Source organism: Cydia pomonella, chromosome 5 (genome assembly GCF_033807575.1).
Source record: "Cydia pomonella isolate Wapato2018A chromosome 5, ilCydPomo1, whole genome shotgun sequence".
Classification (NCBI taxonomy): domain Eukaryota; kingdom Metazoa; phylum Arthropoda; class Insecta; order Lepidoptera; family Tortricidae; genus Cydia; species Cydia pomonella.
The window spans coordinates 1340434-1363864 of record NC_084707.1 but is presented as its reverse complement, the minus strand read 5'-3'; the positions used below and the strand labels follow the sequence as shown (position 1 = coordinate 1363864).

The window sequence follows — 23431 nt, the reverse complement described above, 5'->3', positions numbered from 1 at the left end:
TTATATTCAAAATGAGGCCGTTACTTCGGAACCAATCTGATAGGCATGCGGCAGTCACATTTAGTTGCGCATCTAGGGCATCACAGGTCGGTGCGCACACAACCACCGCAACGTCATCCGCATACATGAAAATCTCGCCGGTATATATAGCGTCGGGTAGGTCGTTAAGCAAAAGGGAGAACAAGATATTAGAAACTGATGATCCCTGCGCTACGCCCATGCTGGTATGCACCGCGTCCGACTGCACGCGGCCGCTGTCTGCCACCACCACCTGAGACCTGTCGCGTAGCATGTCCATCATGAGCTCGAGAGCTCGATTGGCAAAGCCATAGTGGCGCAGTTTGTCTTCCAAAACGTCATGGTCCGCTACGTCAAACGCTTTAGACAGGTCACAGCATAAAACTGCGACTTGTTTTTTGCACTCTCGAGCCTCTAGTATTTGACGTACTACGTGACGTGTCAAGGATGTAGTCGAACGGCCTTTGCGATATGCATATTGCCGGTCGGATAGCGCGTTTGTTGCCATGAGGTGGTCGGTTATTCTCGCACTAAGGCCGTACTCGAACACCTTGGCTAGAACCGGGATGATGGCGACCGGCCTGTATCCGTCGATGGCCTCTCTCTTGCCCTTGCCCTTAAATAGCGGAGCTATACGACTTTTCTTCAGAGCGTCCGGAAATACTCCCTCGCGGATACACCGATTGTATGCTGCCGCCAGTATGGGTGCCAGATGCGGTGCTGCAGAACTGAGTAAGACGACCGAGATATCGAATATATCTCTCGTCGCTTTCCTTGCTATCCCGGATGTAATGATCCTATACACTTCGTCTGACGTGAAAGGCCTTAGTCTTATGCACCTGTCGGCGGGCGGGCGCGCGGCGCGCAGTGCGGCGAGCGCGGCGGGGCGCGAAGCGGGCCGCGCGCCGCTCGCCGCCGCTGCCCCGGCTAGTCCGCGATTCATAGCATCGGCGGCATCTTTTTTACATATAAAGTGATCACCGTTACAATCCCTGATCATATCCGTGAACTCTATCGAGTTATTGATCAATCTGCCTCTCTCCTGATTTATTATTGTCCACATCGACCGGATAGTGTTAGTACTCTTGTGTAATTTATTTGTATAAAAGGACGATTTTTTTAAATTAAGCATTAAGGTGTATTTATTATTCATGTCCGTTATTAAGTTCGAAATTGTCATATTGCCGGGCAAAAGTTTTCCAATGTCTATTATGTCAAATAATAATTTCTTAAATTCATATATGTCACTAGTTACCCATGAGTTCCTCTTATGATTGTTTACCGTGGTAAGCGAAAAACAAATTTCAAATTTGTTCCTAATTATATTGTTGATGGATATGATCAGGTTTTGCACGGACATATTGTGTCTGTCTATAATTTGTTGCCAGTCTACGCTCTCTATGGCTGCGCCAAAATAGGCATAGTTACGAGGCGAGTAAACGCGAGCGCGTCGCGTGCGAGGCGGAGGCGCGCGGCACGGACGCACCAGCGCGGCGCGCACGGCGAGGTGGTCACTAAGATTGGTTGTTACGGGAGTTGCACGCAGTGCGTCGCGCTCCCCGTTCCAGTACATTATCGACCCCGCCAAACATGAGCTATTGTTACAGGCGACCTGTACCAAGTCACTGCTATGAAGCAAGCCTTGATGCTGAACAGGCTGCTCCAGTTGTACCGCCTACCCGGGACCTTGGACATGCTAACCAGCTTCGTGGAGCGTCGGGACATTATTCTAGTGTACGTACCAACACCTTTAACACTATATAGAGCACTTTGTCGTTGTCGTGACGCATCAGAATGGTAATCATATTCGTACATTTAATATTTGACGACCGGTTTGGCCTAGTGGGTAGTGAGCAGGGGCCTACGAAGCTGATGGTCCCGGGTTCAAATCCTGGTAAGGGCATTTATTCGTGTGATGAGCACGGATATTTGTTCCTGAGTCATGGGTGTTTTCTATGTATATAAGTATTTATAAATATTTATATATTATATACATATATCGTTGTCTAAGTACCCTCAACACAAGCCTTATTATTGAGCTTACTGTGGGACTTAGTCAATTTGTGTAATAATGTCCTATAATATTTATTTATTTATTTATTTAAACAAAAAAATATTATTGCGTTCACATTTCTCAGATGCACGCTGCATACCAACTGTATTCGTCAGCTGGCGTGCCTCTTTTATCATAAAAAATATGGCAAATACGACAACCCTATAGTAATAGCTATTAGTTATAGCGTTCTAGCGCAAATTTATCACTTACCATCCCCCCTCACAAATCTCGTGGATACCACAAGTCCTCCGCAGTGCGTTCAGTGAAGCTGTGGAATGAGCTGCCTGTTTCGCTCAGGCAGGCGCTATATCGGTTGCGTCGCTCAAGTAGAGGTTAAAGATGCTATGGTTATCGGGCTGATTAATTTATATTTATTTATTTATTTATTTATGTTCAGGAGAACCAACAGCTTTAAACTTACAATAGGACAACAAGATTAATACAGAGAGCCAATTACAGGAACTCACAAGTAATTAAAAAGTATTAAAAAAAAATGCTAACACTGACGCACACACACATGCGTACAAAGTGAGAAAAAAACAAAAACACAATTGAAAATGAAAATACATAGAAGCCATTAAAATAGACCCTAGGTTCGGAAACACTTAGTTCATTAGCGCCCAGAATAATTGAGGTCTCAAAGTTCGAAGGAAAAAAGAACATACAGACAAAAGAACATACAGTAAAATATATCAGATGTTTATGCTGATAAAGCATATTTTAAAGTTCATATCGAGGCGCTAATGCACTAGGTTGATGAATAAAATGCATTTAATCGCCTAATGAAAACTTAATAAAGTAACAAAAACAAAAAAAAAAACAGTATACATATAATAATACAGAGAAAGAAAGCTCACATAAAACACCGCTTAACCAGACTATGCCTCACATTAGGAACTTTACAATTGAATATGTCAATATCAAGTTCCTTCGACAACTCATTTAGCTTACGACTCGCGCGAACCAGGAAGCTATTCTGCCTATACTTGGAGGATACAGTTTTTATAGATATTGGGGGATAGTACCTTTTAGAACGGTAGGGAGTATTGAAAGAAAGTTTGCTTAGTAGCTCGGGACAGTCAGTTACGCCACTGGTGATGTTCAGGAGAAAGGTAATGTCAGATATTTCACGTCTTTTTTGTAAGGGGACTAGATGGTGCTTCTTACAAATACTTAAATAGTTGGAGGAACTATAGGGAAATTTCAGTTTAAAACATAAATATTTAATAAATTTTTGCTGAACGCGTTCGATTCGGTCAACGTAAGTATTATAGCAAGGGTTCCAGACTTGCGATGCGTACTCCAGTTTACTCCTCACATAGGCGCAATAAAGTACTTTAAGGGTTTTAGCTTGAGTGAAATATAGAGAATTACGCATTATAAAGCCTAATGCTTTTAGTGCTCCACTAATAATACTATCAACGTGCTTGTCAAATATAAGTTTGGAATCGTGAATAATACCCAAATCCTTCATATATGTTATTTTCTCAAGCGGTTGGCCCTTAATTGTATAAGATTTAGAGATTACGTTACGTTGACGGGAAAATGTAATTGAAAAGCATTTCGAGGGATTAAGTTCCAGCATATTTATTTTACAATACTCATCAAGACGTACGAGATCAGATTGCAATAACATTGAGTCATGGTCGGATTTTATCTTATTTATGATTTTCATATCGTCAGCAAAGCAAAGAAGTTTAGAGTGACGAAAACACTTACCTATATCATTAATAAACATGTTGAACAATAACGGACCGAGCAGGGACCCTTGGGGGACGCCGCTTGGGACTGTTACCCATCCAGATATATAGTTATTGACCACGACAGCCTGAGACCTGTTATTGATATAAGAGGAAAACCACCTCAGTAGATCCCCATGTATTCCCATGTCATACAATTTAGATATCAATAGCCCATGATCTATCCTATCAAAACAATTGCTATATTGTATAGTTGCTTTATATTATTCTACTTCTGTCCAATTTTTAGTGAATTTTCCCCGTGGATTTTTTATTGTAATACATGTTTATCCTATAAATTATGTTGTCTTTCTGGTACCTTGTTGTACATTTTGCTGCATTTGTCACCCTCTTTTCACTCTCTCCTCTCATCTACTCAAAGGATAACTGGAAAAGATCCCTGAAAGGGATAAGTTCACCTTTGTACTTCTTACTAATTGTATGTTAGTTACTTTTAATATGTATTTTTGTACAATAAAGAGACTACTTTGGACGACCGGTCTGGCCTAGTGGGTAGTGACCCTGCCTATGAAGCCGATGGTCTCGGGTTCAAATCCTGGTAAGGGCATTTATTCGTGTGATGAGCATGGATATTTGTTCCTGAGTCATAGGTGCTTTCTATGTATTTAAGTATTTATAAAATATTTATATATTATATATATTTTTCGACGACCGGTCTGTCCTAGTGGGTAGTGACCCTGCCTACGAAGCTGATGGTCCCGGGTTAAAATTCTGGTAAGGGCATGTATTCGTGTGATGAGCATGTATATTTGTTCCTGAGTCATGGGTGTTTTCTATGTATTTAAGTATTTCTAAATACCCTAACTACCCTCAACACAAGCCTTATATTGAGCTTACTGTGGGATTTAGTCAATTTGTGTAATAATGTCCTAAAATATTTATTATTTATATATCGTTGTCTAAGTACCCTCAACGCAAGCCTTATTGAGCTTACTGTGGGACTTAGTCAATTTGTGTAATAATGTCCTATAATATTTATTTATTTATTATTATTTATATTTAAAAAAAAACTACTACTACTACTATCATCTTAATATCTTTTTGTATTTTTTCTTTTGTAGGATACCTATTTAGAAGGCCTTATGGCTGGAATCGTGTATTTTTACAACTTTTATTTAGTGTGTGTCCCGTTATCTGTAGGTCTCATCAAATCTTGCAACTTAAATTTGATCCACTTCCCGGTTTCCGATGAAGCTAAAAATTTGCACACAATGCAATATTGTAGTATCCAGCTGATCTGATGATGGCGACAGGAGGTGGCCATAGGAACTGTGTGATAAAACAACGCAACCTAATTGTGTTTAGGGTTTTCAGAATTGTCTCGATAAATATTAGTTGCATGTGGAAAGAAAAGTACAGTCAGCGATAAAAGCTTGTAAGCAAAAGATTTTTTTTTTACTAAAATGTATTCATTAATTTTCCATCGTAAAGCGACATTTGGTGAAGTAGAGAGACTGATGAACATTATAAAATGTATTTGGAAAATGTTTAATACCCCGGATTTTTGGGAGCGGGAATGATTTAGTGTTTATAACTGTTTGAATGAATTCGTGTTCATAGTATAATAGCAAAGAAAATTTGAAATAGAGGTCAAAGAAAACTTTGTAGCGACGTAAATTTACTGCCAGCTTTCGAAACCTAAATAAAACTTTTAGAACGCCATTTGAATTTGATCCTTATTCTTTCACTGACATGTGTTCAATTTGTTAAATATGAAAAAGTGGCGCCATTTTACTAGGTACTACCTAAAGATTATGGCGCCATCGCTCGAAACGATACTGCTGTACCTTTGGCCTTTGATCTAGTAGATCTAGAGATAATAGTTACCAATCTTTGAATAAAAAATACCTTCAAACGCGCTTAGCCGGCTTAGAAATGTTCAAACAGTTTATTTTTTACAGTTTTTACCTATTTTTTGGCCAGTGTTAAACATTCCCGCACCCAATAATCCGATGATAAAGCTTATTTATCATCCTCTAGGTTAAAAACTATCCCCATCTTCCTAACGATCCTGAATGTGCTGACGGTCTGCCTGATCTTCTCGTCGGTGAGGATATACCACTCGGAGGACGCGACCCGGTGGGCCTTCGTGCCGTTTAACGACCCCGGGGGCTCCTGGATACACCTGTTTAGTAACGCTTGTGAGCATGTTACTTCACTTTTTAACGCATAAAAGGGGTCTTGATAATTTGTATATTAAATTAAAGAAAAGAATGGAAAAATGTAAGCTTTCGGCAGAAATTGAAAATTTTTTCCTCTAACCCTTTTATTTTAACGCCTAGATCCTGGGCGCAAGGTGGCTAAAGTAAACCTTACTCGAAAGTGTGAAATTGCTTTGACAGCCTCCGTCATAACGCCTATAGGTGTCCTTGACGCTGTGGGCACGACTAGTAACGACGACTTTAGGTTTAGGAGTTCTTGGCGTTCAAAAGGTTATTATAAAAAAATATATTTCCGCTCACAGAGGTATCTGCTTGTTAAAAATTGATGTTGTAAATTTGACTGTGTCTCTCTATGGCACCGTATCTCATAAACGGGTAAACAAAATTCAAAATTCAAAAAAATATTCTGCAAGTAGGCCTCAAGGGCTCTTTTACAAGTCAATACAACATTTATAGTAACATCATATAGTGACATGAAAAATACATAACAACATTTATAAATACAACAGCCAATACCTGGGTAAACATTACATTATAATAATCTTAAAATAAATAATTACTACAATACAATAGAGATGTATAGTCTCTATGGTTAAAAACACATTAAATCTGGAGATGTAAAATCCCCAATGTCAGAGTACTAACCGATTTGGATCCGTTATTTTTTATTTGAAAGCAGGTTTTTTAGCGCTAATTCATTGTTTCTTGTTTGGTTCTTGAACATAGTTTATCAAAATTGGTTCAGCCATTTCACGATCCTGAATTGCGTTAAGCTAACCTTTTTTTTCGACACCCACTTTTTTTAAGTGCCATACTATTGGTCATCACTTTTAAGTTATCGCCTCACCGCTTGCAAGACGTTTAAAAGAATTTCGCCCTTAAGGTAGTCAAATATCAAATCAAATATCAAACATTTATTCAGCAAATAGGCCACAGGGGCACTTTTACATGTCCATTTTTACAAACAATAAATTAAAAAAAAAAACAATTACAAATATCGAACCTATGAAATAATAAATACTTTATTAGAGATGTATACTGTCTCTAAATGTCAAATTACACAAAAAAAACTATGATAAAAAAATAAAACCATAAAATACTAAAATTCTTTAGAGATGTATAAGTCTCTAAGTGTCAGAGATAAAATATAAAAATATATATTAAATTATCCTTAGAGATGTAGAGGGTCGCCAAGGCTTGAATTCTTATATAAATAATTAAAAGACAAAAAAATTAAAACAGACAAGAACCGAATGAAGTGTCTCACGTTAATGTCACTCAAAAGTAAAGTTACATACTTTAACATAACCTGTACCCCGTGTAAGCTTAAACAGACCGGTCTCTACAAACAGCACCCGTTCACGAGTAGTTCACCGCGAATGTCCCCGATAGTACGTACTGGTAATCATGTACCATAGTTGTTTGCACCTTCTGCAAAGTAATTGAAGTTGTCTCACTCGTAGACCGCTTCGACGTGACGGAGACCCCTTACAACCTGTTCCTGGGCTGCTACTTCTGGATCGTGTATGAGGCGACGACGACAGGATATAACACCATCGCGCCCACAAACCTTAATATCATGAGCGTACTCTTCTGGAGTATGGTGCTCGGTGAGTCTCATTACATCTGTTGAAGTTGCTCCACCCCTACGGGTGAAACGGGCTACGGGGGGTCTACACCTGGCATCTGCACCTGGGCAAAGACTAATAAGTAATAACACTAAACCGCCGATTCCGTTGTCATGCTTGGCGACCTAGTGTTATTAGTCATTAGTCCATGAGCTGGGCTGCTACTTATAAATCGTGTATGAGGCGACAACGACAGGTTGTGCCAATTTTTTTTTTACTTTGCAAAAATTTACAGAAATAAAACTGCTTTGGTTTAAATGTACCTTAATTTTATTTTACCCTGTGCCAACTCGCGTCTTATGCATGTTTCACTTCCACCCATGGACCATATAGCTCTAACGACGGCCAATGAAGGCAAGCCAGAGTTGAGAGTCCTGAAGCCACGCCGGAGACGGAGACGCCACTTTTGGATGTATAACAAATTGAACACATAAGTGAAAGGATAAGGCTCAAAGTCAAATGGTGTTCTAAAAGTTTTAATTATTTGTCGAAAATGGCAGTAAATTTGCGTCGCTACAAAGTTACACCTCTATTTCAAATTTTCTTTGGTATTATGCCAATAACGCTTATCGTGACGTGTATACGACGTGGTCATCAGCACTAAAACAACGCCTTTGTAGCCCCACCACATTCTTTGTGCCCTCGAAAAACAGAATACATAAAAAGCACCCAAGGAAGCTCTCAAGACTTTTAGGTCCTACTTGATACATTGATTGTGAGATTTCTTGGGAGTCAATGTTGTGTCTGAACATAACTCTTTTTTGACAGGTTCTCTAACAACGATATACATGTCAGTGCGCATCATCAGTCTCCGCGCGAACGTGAACAGCACGCTGGCCGCCTACCAGGAGCACATGAGGGACTTGCTGCAGTTCATGCGGCGGGAGAACCTTGACAAGCAGTTGCAGAAGTACCTTAATATCACCCACTTCATATAGTTATAGTTCAAAACTACAACTATTATTCACAAATTCAATACTTTGTCGAAATCCAGTTTTAATGATGGGATCCATACTACTACTACTCTCTCCCGGCCGGTTTCGACCACGGTGACTGTTTCAGCTCCGTCGAATACGTTCGTGTGCTCGCAAGTGGCTCGCGTAGCCGATTTTATTTGCGAAGACCCGTGCACACGACGGGCAAGAAAGCACACCATTCACGTAATTGTACGTAATAGCCGCTGGTGGGCGGGCTTTCAGCTCATCCCGTCTGACATCGAGTTCCACAAGTCGACGGGATTCAAAATCATTTGTTTGCTTAACTACGAAAGATCTGCACACAGGACGGTCGGCCGCCTGCTTCTCCCACAGAAACGGGTCAATGTTGCAGCTCTTCATGTGGCGCTTAAGCACATCTTTATACCTGAGAAGTTGCCCGCCGTCCTTTCGCTTGCCCTCCTCCAGCTCCGATTAAAAGATGCGCTTAGCCATCCTTGAAACAAATCCCATAAAGAATCGAAAAATACCTCAAATTTTATAAGTACGAGTATATAAGATCGAGTATAGAGTGAATTATCATCAATAAAGCAATGATTTACAATATTTACATTTAAAAAATTGACAATTGATGAAGTGGAACTGCTGATGGTGACCAGAGCGGAACTCATCGGCGACGCATTATTCACGTTTGGCTATTTGTCTTCTTCGTTATGTTTGCTAAGCAATATTTTTGTCAAGATCGAGTCCAAGGGAACTCCTCATCTCTTATAACTTAGAAGCATACTAAATAAAGTTTTTTTATTATTTATCTAATTACATAATCGTATGGTGTTTTTGTGGCCCATTTCTTCAAAATATTCAACCTTGAAACTATATAATAGTGGTGCCGTTCATTTTGGACCGTTGGGAAATATTGGACTATAGACGGGTGATTTAATTGATGTACTTACCTTTTTTAGTCACTTTTGTGTCATATTTCTGACAACATTGATCTACACTACAGTGCTGAGCAGCAGTTCATATTGCCTGATGCACGCCAGTTAAAATGCGTCTTTTCTTTTATTAAAGATGTTTAAAGTCTCAGACAAATTGTTGCTTCGGATATAGCAGCTAATGTAGAGATGCGCACAGCAGGCTCTATATTGCATGCGGTAACTTTGTACCTATATGACTAGTTGACGTTTGACAATTCAGTTATCACAAAACATATGGTGCCAGACAGTACCATGTTCTTTAGCTATTACGTTCTTTTTAGGTTTCTATTTAACTACATTGGTTATATATTTTTGTTTCCTCGAAATTATAAACTACATATCTGATGATGGTCATTGTCTAAGCATTAGTTGTTATAAAATGCAAAATTGTGGCTTTAAATACGATAATGGTGATGGGAGAATCAACTTTTTAGCGTCACTCGTTGCCATGGTTACGATTAGTTGTCCAGGGGACAAAAGTTCATTGAAATACTGGTTTTATGGTACTTAAATGTATCAATCTTGCGTTTTTGTTGTCGTTATATCCAATGTCCATAATGGGCCCCCTACTAAGCATGTTAATAGAACGGCATACAACGTCTCTTCAAACAAACTGTGCCACTGTTGTCCCTTGGACAACGGGACAGGATAACAAAACAAAAAAAATGATTCACCCTGATACATCAATTATATTTTTGCCACGTTATATTTCATGCTTCCAGAGAGATAATGGACCACTACGAATTTAACTGGATAAAAACTGATGGTATAGACGCGCGCAATGTGCTGAAGCTGTGCGACCAGATCACGCTACGGAGCGACGCTATAATGCACCTGTACGGACCTGCATTCGCTAAGGTATGAAATTTGCCTTTACAGATGTGCAAATTACGGAATTATTCTAATCTTTAGGAAACTCCCCAGAAATGTCTGGAAAATTTTGACGAAAGTTCTATCAAAAACATGAAAATTTTTCCTATGTTAATTAATATATCGCAATTTCGAAATCATTCCAATTTTAATGAATGAAATAAGTTTTTGGCTTTTGCTGACTGTACCTTTCTTTCCAAAGGCAACTAATAGTTATCGAGACAATTCTAAAAACCCCAAACACAATTAGGTTGCGTTGTTTTATCACAGAGTTCCTGTGGCTACCTCCTGTCTCCATCATCAGATCAGTTCGATGATACCATAATATTGCATTGTCACCCGACTTACATACATATGCAAATTTTCAGCTTCATTGGAAACCGGGAAGTGTATCAAATTTAACTTGCAAGATTTGATTACAGACAACGGGACAGGTGAAACTGAATAAAAAGCTTGTAAAATGGCAAAAATGGCATTGGGAGGTAGATTACGAAACATCCAGCAACGGCAACCTCGGGCAGTGTCATGAACAGCGGCAGGAGCATGAAAAGGGGGACTTTCACAATTACCTTCCACCTTTCCCTGCTTATTTTTTTTTTAAATAAAAATGCCGTAATAATAATTAGTTGAAGAACTTGAGAGAATGGACGAAGATCGGAACGTAAAAAGAGCGTACCTGGGTCGCCTAGCAGGAGGTATAGGTATCGCTGGAGCGACATGGTGGAGGCGGAGCTGCGCGAGCTTCGAGTCGACAATTGGCGAGAGGTCGCACAGGATCGAGAAAAGTGGCGCTGTCTTGTGTCGGAGGCCAAGTCTCATTTTGGGTCGCTGAGCCAACGGAGTAAGTAAGTAAGTAATAATAATTAAAAAATGATGGCCCTTTCCTCAATTTGACGTCTTACTCTATCCTTATTCCTTGACGTTAAATATAAACCAATGCTCTCATTTGTCCTCTCACCCCCTTTACCAGTTACTATTTCCTCCTTTCAACCCGCGTCATTCAGTACGGGTATAATTATCGTAATGGGCTACATGACAGCGTGATACAGACAGTGCATGTCTCTTTTAATAGTATGGTATTACGAAATTACACTCGTTCTATCAAGTGTATAAATAAAGTCTCCTTTAGGAAGCACTATAGCAAAGAGCAACTTATGGTAGACAAAACAGACCAGAAAAAGAACAAATGTCTCATATTTTCCGACATTTCAAATAGTGCCCGATTCTCTCCGAGTGCGACGTATCCCTCCTCCGAGTCCTGGGCAGAGCAGTGCGCAGCATCCACTTTCTCGAGGGCACCACCATCTTCCGGGAGGACGACGTGATCCACCACCTGTACTTCGTGTACAGCGGCCACCTGCAGCTGAGGACCACTGACGTAACAAACGGAGTTTGCAACGTCACTAGACTTGGTGTTGGAAGGTAAGTTCAAGCTCTTTATTTTCTTGCTGTCTATCTTTTATATTAAAGAACTTGGTAGAAGGAGTTTATAATAGTAATTTTACTTGGTGTGGGAAGGAACGAAAATTGTTTACCCTTTACTGAAGTACTTGAAACATGGTACGTCGTCAAAGTCGCTAAGACGTTTCGTTAATGTTCATAATCGTTTACCATAAAAACACGCCAGTAGTTAAGGGTTATGGATCTATGTAATTACTGCCTTTTTCCATCTATATTGCATCTGATATCTGATCGAGCAGTATACAGTATTTCCTCGAAGCTAAGGTTTCTAGACTGGGTTGAGAGGGCTTCCACAGTCTATATACTTGGAATTGGGAGGTACGGACACTATTTAAGCTCTCCTTCCTGCTTCTTTACCATTGTACTTTCGTTTAATCTGACTTTCATTGTGGCCTTAGCTGAGCTCACAGCATCCACTTCCCAAAGAGAGCCACCATATTCTAGGAGGATGATGACTACCCCCTTACTCCGTCCGTGTACAACGGCCAACTGCAGCTCAAGACTAATTGGAATGAAGTAATTTTTAAAGTAGCTTAATGCACCTTCCCCATTTTATTCTGGGTTTTATCTCCCAGTTTGCGATCCAACAACCCGCAGCATACACTTTATGAAAAATATTTTTTGGTTAATTTAAAATAATTTCTTTGTTTGTGTTTATTAGTCGAATTTAAAAAACTGAGTCGTGTCTGAAAGTTATTCGGATGTACTGAGTACTACTTGCATGCTAGCAGCATGGCAGGCAACCTATCGGACGCGGTGTCGTGGCGCGTGCGCTCGCGGCTGGTAGCCACCACAGACGTGCAGCTGCTGCGGATGCGCTCCAAGGCGTTCCATGACATCGTCCGGGACTGCTTTCCGGTGGTGCTGCAGCTTATGGCGAAGCATCGGCAGGAAAATGAGGTACCACTATAAAGAGCGTTAGCAGTATTATCGCGCTTCAATGAAATGTCAATTTTCATATTATCCTTTTTAGACGTTTCTTGCAGTAATGCAGCGCGACATTACTGGTGACTGTCATGCGTAGGGCTTGAAATCCGGATCCGTAATGTATGAAATTATCCGGATCTGGATCCGGATCTGCTGATGTTCCTATCCATTTCAGAACCGTCGTGCAAACCCTGGTCCCGAGTTAAGGTGCCATGTGTTCAGCCAGTAGAGTTTTTGAAAAATTGAAGCGCTTTGTTATATCATGTTACGGTTGTCAAAAAATATGTAATCTTGAGTCCTTTCTCTTGACGACCGGTCTGGCCTAGTGGGTAGTGACCCTGCCTATGAAGCCGATGCTCCCGGGTTCAAATCCTGGTAAGGGCATTTATTCATGTGATGAGCATGGATATTTGTTCCTGAGTCATGGGTGTTTTCTATGTATTTAAGTATTTATAAATATTTATATATTATATATATCGTTGTCTAAGTACCCTCAACACAAGCCTTATTGAGCTTACTGTGGGACTTAATCAATTTGTGTAATAATGTCCTATAATTTTATTTTTTATTATTATTATTTTCTCTTAGTAACTTCATCGATTTCAATTCTGATTTAAAAACTTTCGCTTGATAAAATAAACGTTTATCTATGTTTTAATATCAGATCAGCACTATCGACATAGCCCCAAACGAAGCAAATCTTGTAATAATTAAACGACGATATACATACTAAGATATGATGAGTTATAGATAAATACATGTAGACATAGAAAACACCCATGACTCAGGAACAATTATTTGTGTTCATCACACTAATAAATGCCCTTACCTGGTTTCAAACCTGGAACCATCGGCTTCATAGGTAGGGTCACTAAGTAGCCACTAGGCCAGAGCGTTCGTCAATCTTACTACGTTGTTCCAGTTATGCATCCAAGCTGACGCTACTAGTGGATTTCTGCGGCCGTCAAAGCCCTTGGACATAAAATTCATCAAGCATCTCGCCATCAAGAGCGGCATAGTTCAGGTACCCTGTGTGGTGGGGTAAATTACCTGCGTTTCACTTAAATATTCACTTTAGGCTCATGCCTAGTACAGTCATCTGTAGCGCCACCTGGCGAACATATTAGACCAGACATTTGACAACTGTGATATCCGTAAAAGTTCACATTTATCGTCGCTTGTATTTCCCTCAAACATTCCACATATTATGCTTCTCCATCACTTATCATTTTAAAGCGGTGTCCTACTCATTCTGCACCCTCCAGCGGCTAGCGATCCTTATGAGGTCGTTTACCAATCTTGTCAAAGTAAGCCAAATGAACTAAGTACCATTTTGTGGCGAGAGACCAGCGTCGCGTTCGATGGAGCGTACAGCTTTGCACTTAACTTCTAAAGGACTTGAGTCCACTCGCATAATATGTATTCATTTGTTTGCGCCGCGCTGGTCACGTCGCTTGAGCGTCCACTCTGATGGCAATAAATTCTCATATAAGGTTTTTCATTAAATCTTACGCATTTACGCGTACTCAAAAATTTCTCTACGTCATTGGTGCTAACTGAAAACTTATCCACAGGTATTTCTCATAATAACGTCCATGCTCTGCGTATACACGGACTTGTACAACGCCGGTTTCCAGAACAACTCTGTACCAGTTTTGGCGTCGTTGTACACGCTAGACGTATGCTTTCTGGTCAAGATTTTGCTGTACTTTACGATGCCACTGCTAGTGCAACTGCCAACAGAGGACCATGAGAATGCCAAGATGATGTTAGTGTTTATTTGTAATGGATGTCAATTGATATCGTGTTTGAAAGAAGCGACCATGAGCTCCAGTTCCTGAGGCCGCAATCAAACCAGCGTCTTTTCATCATCTCAGCCATAAGACGTCCACTGCCTCCCCTTTAGACCCGCACATCGTCCTCCAGCGTCTTTTATTTGCGTCTAAATGTCTCGATCCTAAGGTTGATCAGTATCTGCTTAACCTTTAGACCGCCGTAGACTGATCCAATATCCAGTTCATTTCGCCGTAGTCCGATCGATAAGACAAAGATCAGGTATGGTTTTTACTGGACATTCACTACTCTCGCGAAATTTACTTTAAATTTACTAATATATACGTAAATAAAACGTAAAACGTAAAAAAAATTAAGTGCACAACTGCAAAACCCTATTTTTATTAATATTAAGTTTGTAAACGAAACATTGTGTTTGTATATAGCTTTACTTTTTTATATATAACTTCATTAGAAACATCAGCCAATGTCTGATTTATAAGACGCTAGTGACGATTTCATTCGTATCATATTTACGTAAAGTAATATCGATTATATGAATTATACTGATTTATTATCGGTTATTAATAATTTATTTGCGAAGTCTATTCATCTATTTTTCCATACAAAAAAAAGATGTAGTCATAACTGCTCTCCATATTTATTTTTCTGTTGTAAGGGTCAAATTGATTCAAATAGCCTAAAGATCAATCGTATCAATTTTCATGCTTTTTGGCGTACCGCTAGCAGTATAACATTTACAAATCATATGTATATTTGTAGGTACTTCAAGAGCACAGAGTTCAAAATAGACGTGGCTTCATTCGTGCCCATCGAGTTATTCTCCTTATTGAAGAGCGATCCCTGGCTCGTGCTATCCTGCTTGCGTCTCAACAGGATGCTGAGACTTGTGAGTCCTTCATTTTGACTCGTAGCTTTACCCGGGGCGAAACGCACGCTTTTGGCGTGTACGGTAGACGCTGACGCCAGAATGGGAGTCAGCGTTAGAGGTTCGCTCGAATAAGCAAGAGTGATAGCGTCGTGATAGCCTCAGCGTCGAGCGTGCCTATACGCTCGAAGTGTGCGTTTCGTAGCATAAGCGTTATACCTCTAAATATTATTGGTATTGGTATAGGAACCTCTTTCACCTTCATTTAATGTATACAACCATTAAGATCTTACCTAGTACATTTTTATCACAAAAATTGTATTGTTACAGTCAACAGTCTACAAATACCTGAAACGCTATCAGAAGCGAGCCACAGAGAACCTGTTGTTCAGCACCTTGACTCTCGCCATGTGGTTTACAATTTTAATCCACTGTTTTACTTGTCTATGGTTCTTCATTGGGCTTATGGTAGACCGCGCTGAACCGGGACAGTCTTGGAAATACACCGGTAAATATACTTATAACAGATAAAGGTAGCTAATTTCATTAAAATTAATAACTTTGTTTCTTGCAGATGCCGGAGACTCGCTTTGCGACAGCAAATACATCTGCAGCGTGCACTTTGTGCTGACAAGCTTCGCTCACAGTGGTGTTGCTGACATTATGCCCAGGAAGGAGATAGAGGTACAAACTAAGCTATCAATATTGCTGACACCGTACTGTGCAGCCACTAATATACCGGCAGTACTTTATGCTGACACACTTCGCTTACAACGGGGTTGCTGACTTTATGCTCTCTTGGGCTCCTTGTTAGGAGATAGAGGAACAAATACTATAATCATTTGGTATCATTATTGCTTAGACCGTACTTAGTAGCCACTAATATACCTGCAGCGTGTATTTTGCGCTGACAAGCTTTGCTCATAACGGGGTTGCTGTCTTCATGCCAAAGAAGATAGAGTTATAACTAGGGTAGTATCCAGTGGCGTAATAACTGTAGGACCTCAATTTGACCGAGAGGTGGTGAGCACAGGCCAAAATTGCCCCCATTTCATTTGCCACGGGCGTCATTTTTTATAGTTTTGCCACTGACAGTACATTGCTGATTCTAACTTTAACACTTTAAATAGTAGGTTAATTATCTGTTATATGTATTGATGACGGTGTGTGGGCACATAATTATACGACTATCTATAATGGGGATAGCTACGAGAAATTCTTCGTATTTAACCCCTGCACCATCTCGGTTAGAGCGACAACATTATCGTCATCGACGTAGTTAAATTAAAAGTTTCATTTCTCCACTACCTAAAGGTTGTCTGGAAGAGATCGCTCTGTAGCGATAAGGCCGCCTGTTGTTTACCTCTACCTTCATGTATTATATGTACCTACATGTTATTCTGAGGTTGTGCAATAAAGAGTATTTGTATTTGTATCGTCATCACTTTTGCTCAATTATTGTCCGCGGTATTTACGGACATACGACCTTCAAACCTTCAACAAAAAGAGTACCCTTTCCCAACTCTTCTATCGTAAAAGCAGGCAAATCGCTTGCAACTCCTCTGGTGTTACAGTTGTTGGTCTGCTCGTATGCCTCCAATATCATAAAAAAAGTTGTTTGCAGGTGGTGTACGTGTCAGCGCTTCTAATCATCTCCCAGCTGCTGTACGTGGTGTACATGGGCGAGTTTGCTAATATCGTGCATTATGCATCTTTCCGTGCCTTCAGCTACTACGCCAAGTTTCTGGAGCTTCAGGTAAAATTGATGAAAAATTATTAACTCATAAGTTAGGGATCGCCATTAAGCTAGGGATTACATCGAACACCTATACTTTTTTTTAGTGACGCGAATTTAGTGAGCACTGGTCCAGACCATTGTGTGATAACTGAATCTGCTTTGTCTTCCGTACGCAATGTATTTGTAAAAAACTGTGTTACCTGGTCTGACCATTTCCCTGTTTATGGAATGTGACCTGAATAAACCAGAATAGTAATGTTGGACATTAATTACAAAATGTTTCCAAGTTGTCCAACCACCTGTTTTGTTTGTATATCTCTAGCAATTAAATAGAAATAGAAATAGAAATAGAAATACATCTATAAAGCGAAATTGAAGCGCAGTAACCCTATGACGAGTGTACCGCGATGGTATCTCACGCGCTAGAAATAAACTGTTCGTAAACGAATACAATACTTACAGTTAGAAAAAGAACAGTTTCTGCTTCGACCAGTCCTGTAAAAACCAATATACCTCGTTAATGCGCTCCACTGTTTGCCTGCTGCTTTGCACTTTAGACTTTCAGTTTTTTTAGGACTTTCTAAAGAATAATCGCGTCTCACCAGCACTGATCGCTCTGGTGAACAAGTACGCAGTGCTGCTGTGGCGAGACGCGCGAGGAGAGCAACTGCCTCAGTTTCTAGCCGACGCACCTCTCTGTCTCAAGTTGAAAGTCATGTGTCAAGCTTATAAAGATGTTGGAGATCAGGTAAAAAGATAATTGTAGGGCATGATGCTTAGAGCTATTATGACGGCTTCCTATCCTAGTTGGTAGTAACAATGCATAATATTTATGGTTTACGAAGGAATTAAAAATCACATTATTTAGGGCTTATTGCCAAACCTTCTACACCAGCAGCCTGTGGGTGAGTCATACGTGGCGCACATACAATACTCTATACACCGTGTTTTTATTGAATTGCGTTAACTCCGGGGTTTCGGTAAGTACGTTTAAGGAAACTAAATGGCACAGTTAATTTTGAAAAAAAAAATTTTTTTTGTTTTTTTTTTTACAATTTTTATATTTATAAAAAGTAACTAAATGTTGCATATAGCGTTGTTGTAACATGGGCATTACATTTAACTCAACCAAACAATTGAAAACTGTGATATATCAATGTCATTTCTAACATCGATCGTCCGAGATAGTACGTACGTTTAGTAGCAAATGTATGTACTCGCACTAAACACTAATCAATAAGTAAACTGGCCCTAAGGCAAGTGTACACGCTCGTAAGGGCCTTATAATATAAAAAATTATGATTGATTATCTCCGAAATGGAGTTAATTAGAATATCGGTGTCTTTGAGAAAATTACTTAATTTAAGCTCAGGAATGCACCCTCGAAATTAACGCAAATCAAAAAAAACACGGTGTATAATAACATATTCAGGATGCTGATGAAGCCGCCGCGACGCTGCAGTGCGTCAGGTATGTTCGCAGAGGCGCGCACTGACGGATTTTATGTCGTCAGAAGGGACAGAGTAAGCGGCACTGCTGAACAGAGTAAGCGGCAGCTCCAATACCATCCTAAGCATGTTCGCTTAGCGCTTGGACTGCCTCATGACAAAACACTGGGTAGAAATCATCACTGGCCAAACAAAGTAATGATTTCTACCTGGTGCCACTAATAATTATTTAATTTATAATCAAGTACTCACAAATTACAACATTGTGCTTAACAGAAAGCCTTAACCTTTGTGTGTATCCATTAGAAGCATTAGAAGCAAATAGCTTACGGACTATTTTATGTAAGATCTTTATTTTATCGTAGCACCCGGTATTCAAGAGCTGCGAGCCTGCTCTACTCCGCCACATGGTCGGCTATCTCCGACAGTACTACTACGATGGAAGTAAGCCTATCTTCTACAGTCATCTGGTCTAAAACAAAGAGTACCTAATATAATATAGGGAGCGTGCATGAACTCTAGGAGGCAGCACAGAAGCCGTCAGATTTTTGGCGCGAGGCGTAAATGTGATGTTTTTTGTTCTGATGTAGCCCACAAGATGGCAGAATCTACTATGTACAAGAAAACATGTGACGTGTACATGTACATGTTTATGGTTCCGATTCAGGCCACAAGATGGCAGGCCCTCCAACGCGCACGGTCCCGATATGGGACAAAGGGAGCCCTCTCATGGAACTTATTTTGCACCCATTTTGAAGCGCCATCTGTAATTCTTAACCAGAAACATTAACGTCAATATTCATACCTATAGAGTCTGTCTACACATTGATTACCTAATATTTAGTGCGAGTTATACATTTGCTACTAAACGCATGTGAAGTTACGCTCTGATTTTAAAACGATTTCGAAATAACATGAACATTAAAGGAACATAACATAATGTCTGATACTAGTTTTCGTTGCATGTGTCGTTTCATTTTAAAATGAGATCGTAACTTCGATTGTATGGGGGCGGCTAGATATCGTCGAGTTCTTGTTCTTAATAATAAATATTATGCACAGATATGTACGTGGTGAAGCAGGGTGAGATCACCAACTCGATGTACCTCGTACACTCCGGCGAGGTTCAGGAGATCAGCGAGAACTATGAGGATTACGAGGACGAAGGCGAGAAACGAAGGATCTTTACCGCGGGAGAGTACTTTGGCATTGTGAGTGTAATATGACTGAAGATCAGTGCCGGGGCAAGACCAAAACTTTATGTAGGCTAGGTACATTTAGCGAGGCCCTCTAATGGCGCCAGAAATAACTAACATTTTTACGTTGTGTGCGAGTTATACCTATTTGAGGTGCGAGGCCCCTCGGATTGCGAGATTTGCGAGGCTGTAGGTGGTGGCCCACGTCGCCTACGCCTAACGCCACCTCCGCTGACGATCTGAACTAAAGTAAACGTACAGTTGTGTGCAATAAGTATACGAGTATTAGCAGCACATATGAAAATGTAAATTAAGCGAAAACTATAACTTTAGATCAATTAAATTGGATCTTTTTTTTATAATTATTCTGCATTACCTGACATTGTTTCAAAACTAACTGTAAACTTTACTTAAATAATATTGGATGTAAAAAAAATATCATGAAAGCAGCTTTCTTACTAACTCGCGGAAATTCTTATAAAATGTAAACCAGCTTTCTTACTAACTCGCGGAATTTTTTATAAAATGTAGAACTCTTTGAACCCTATAAATGTAATTTAGTATCTTATCTACTATTTCCAGTCAAAGCTTTTCATCTAAACCCATGTCATCCAGAAAAAAATAAACTCTTCTATAAGATGATCTTCGTCGCAGAGTGTACTACTAGTCTATCATTCGGACTTTGTTGTTGATTTTTGATCGACTACTTGGTTTGTTATGGGTCTATCATTTAGAGCCTCAAACAAACATAACCAAGTATTTGTGGTCAAAGATAAACTTGCTATTAAAATCTTTAATATAAATATAAGCTCCAACTGCTATTGAAGATTTTTATTTTCAGGAACAAGGACTAATTCGTGACAAGCCGTATGACTATTCTTACCGAACAACGAGCAAGTCCCAAGTTCTGACGCTACTCTTAGACGACTGGGAGTATCTTTTGCAGCACTTCCCAGACAGCAAGAAGCTGATAGATGACTATCAGAGTAGTCATCGTGGCAAGGACGATGCACCCCCACCTCCGCCCCCTGAAGAAAGTTTTACCCTTGGTACTCCGGGCGGCTCAGAAACGGACCTAGAGGAACAATGGGGTCCATCAGATGGACCTCCAGGGAGTCCAGATGTACCTCAAACGGGCCCAGATTTACCTCCAGGTACACCGCCGGTTATGAGACCGGGCGAACCAGAAGATCCAACCAGCAAGACAGCCCCTCTGATTGAAATAAAACGCACTATTTACGAGTATCCTGAGTCTAAAGAACCCGAGCTAGACGAACCCGATGTGACTGATGGTCTTGAAGGAACATCGAAAGGTAAGTCTAAAACGGTGAAACTAAGAGACGAAATAAAAGCGTCTTCATTTTCACGAGACCCATCGAATGAAGTTATGGGCGAGAAAATGAAATCAGCTCTTAAGATTTCTGACAAACCTATGAGAACTGAAACGTCTGTTAAATTTCGAGACGAACCTCTTCCCACTAGCAGCTCAACGCAACTCTTTGAACGTATTCGAAACGCAGCAAAAGCCGTAGACAAAAAGCTGGCGACTCAAAGCATTCGTGGCAATGACGACACGCCATCACCAGAATTAATCAAAGAGTCGGGAGCCGTTGCACCACATCACAGCATCGAGGAATACTTAGCTTACAAGTATAAAATGCGTGAATCGTATCAATACCGCCCCAAAATGGAAGATGAAGATCAAATTGACTCCGACGTTAGAATGAGCCCTAGTCGTCGAATGCGGGTGAAATACCCAAAGCAAATACAAAGCTCGATTCACGATGGTTCTGGCAGGGAGCACTTCAAGCATTCACAGCTAGCAGAGTCTATATATCGTATCCATTCACCAGAAAGTCAAAGTGCACCCGTTTTGAATCTTGAGAGACCTTTGGGTGATCACACTCCATCTAACGTTTCGCTCATTGGGGTAACACCGGCGGCCTCTGATGAAGACATACAGCCAAGAAAAATTCCGTCTAATGTAACTCGAGAGGACTCTCAAACACCAATGACTTCAAAACAAACCATGCTTCAAAACGAAGCTGAACCCAAGAATGCGGACACTGATCAATCTAATGATGGAGGAAGCAAAGAACCCGAGAAAAAACCGAAGGATGCTCATGTAACTAGGACGCCTGCAGTCACTGAACTTCTTGCGTTACCCGCTCCTTATGACAACTTAATGCAACAGCCATCAATAATTCCCGAAGAATTCCTGAACATAGCAAAACCAGAGACATCTCATGATAATGATGCGACTCGAACGGCCTCTGCGGATGGTTCCGTCGCTGTACCAAAACTGCTTGCGTTACTACCCGCGCCTTCATCTGAATTGCGTACGCCTGCGAAAGATGCAGTGCCTGAAATTGCCCAAGTCGCAGAAATTGATACTGAACGTGATCCATCATCTATCACATCAATGCATCTTTTACAAGAAGACACGCCAACGCCTATAATTGCGCCCCCAGAAGATCAAGCAACTGATCTTAAAGCATTGACAGAGGCTGAAATGCTTGACTCTGCAGCACCAACTAACAAACACTCGCAATCCGATGAGGCTTTGAATATGCCTAAAGAGAAACAAGTAGATGGGAGTGTTGAGTCAGAATCAGAGGGATCAAAGACTGGTGCGCACAAGTCAGAGGATCAGAACAACTCGGGTGAGGAAAAGACTGATCAGGACAAAGCCACAGATAATAATGACAAGGAACGCAAGGAGAAAAAAGACTAACCCTTTGAATGCCTACCTATTTTGCGCGGCGCGTCATCGTGAACCTTGTCGGAATGCACGCGAAGGTTGATCTTCCTAAGGCAGTTTGACTTATTCGGACAAGTGGATCTTTTAACACGTAACAATAATTGTTGTGAACCGGCAAGCATATTCTTTTGAGATATTGAAGAACGAGGATTTAGATTTGATCATAACCGTAATTGAAGCTTAAGCAATTAATTTCATTGTTCATAAGCTAGAGTTTTTTTAATGATTACTTAGGTATAGATTTAGTTACTTAGTTCCAACATTTCACTAAAACAGAATGAAACACGAAGTATATTTTATTGTTGATATTTTAATTGAAGTGTCTGAGGGTAGATAATCATCATTTTGGCGACGGCAAACGTAAGGTTGGTGAAAGAGAGCACAGAAAACATAACATCATCACCACACCTTCATATTCTTGCATCTTTGGTGTATTTGAAGTTGTTTATAAAGTCTCTATTTCGTATAGTCCCTAAAGGGGCCCATTGATTACCAGTTCACCGAACGATATCGGCCAGTCAGTTTTTCAAATCGCGAATAACTCACAGGCCGATATCGTCGGGCGGACTGGTAATGAGTGGGCTCCTTTATTCGTCACATAAGTATTTCGCGCGAGGGGTAAATGTGAAGTTGATGCTTCCAGTAGCCCACAAGATGGCAGAATCTACTATACGCAAGAAAACGTACGAGAACGGTAGATGGCTGCACTTTGGCGTGAAGTGTGCATGATTTGGTGTGCATGTTTGTTTCCGATACAAAGGGCCTACCGCGAACCACGTTGGACGTGTTGTCTCGCTGTCACACTTACGTACGAATTTAAAAGTGCGACAGA

At 40.4% G+C, this 23431-nt stretch overlaps 2 protein-coding genes across 3 annotated transcripts; both read left to right on the top strand.

Moving 5' to 3' along the window:
- Positions 1 to 5791: 5791 nt before the first annotated feature.
- Positions 5792 to 14683, top strand: LOC133518375 (uncharacterized). Its single transcript, XM_061852051.1, has 8 exons — positions 5792 to 5975; positions 7460 to 7606; positions 8393 to 8534; positions 10259 to 10394; positions 11623 to 11828; positions 12599 to 12767; positions 13717 to 13818; positions 14369 to 14683. Exons 2-8 carry the CDS (start codon positions 7576 to 7578, stop codon positions 14633 to 14635), a joined length of 1053 nt encoding a protein of 350 aa, XP_061708035.1. The 5' UTR covers positions 5792 to 5975; positions 7460 to 7575; the 3' UTR covers positions 14636 to 14683.
- Positions 14684 to 16911: 2228 nt separating this feature from the next.
- Positions 16912 to 23111, top strand: LOC133518372 (uncharacterized). 2 transcript variants are annotated; one of them, XM_061852047.1, is made up of 4 exons: positions 16912 to 17212; positions 17769 to 19086; positions 19705 to 19853; positions 20680 to 23111. In XM_061852047.1, the coding sequence occupies exons 2-4, from the start codon at positions 19050 to 19052 to the stop codon at positions 22570 to 22572; spliced, it is 2079 nt and encodes a 692-aa protein (XP_061708031.1). In that variant the 5' UTR covers positions 16912 to 17212; positions 17769 to 19049; the 3' UTR covers positions 22573 to 23111. The 2 variants fall into 2 exon arrangements, with proteins under 2 accessions (XP_061708031.1, XP_061708032.1); XM_061852048.1 differs by lacking the exon at positions 16912 to 17212 and having other exon boundaries at positions 17555 to 19086.
- Positions 23112 to 23431: the final 320 nt, after the last annotated feature.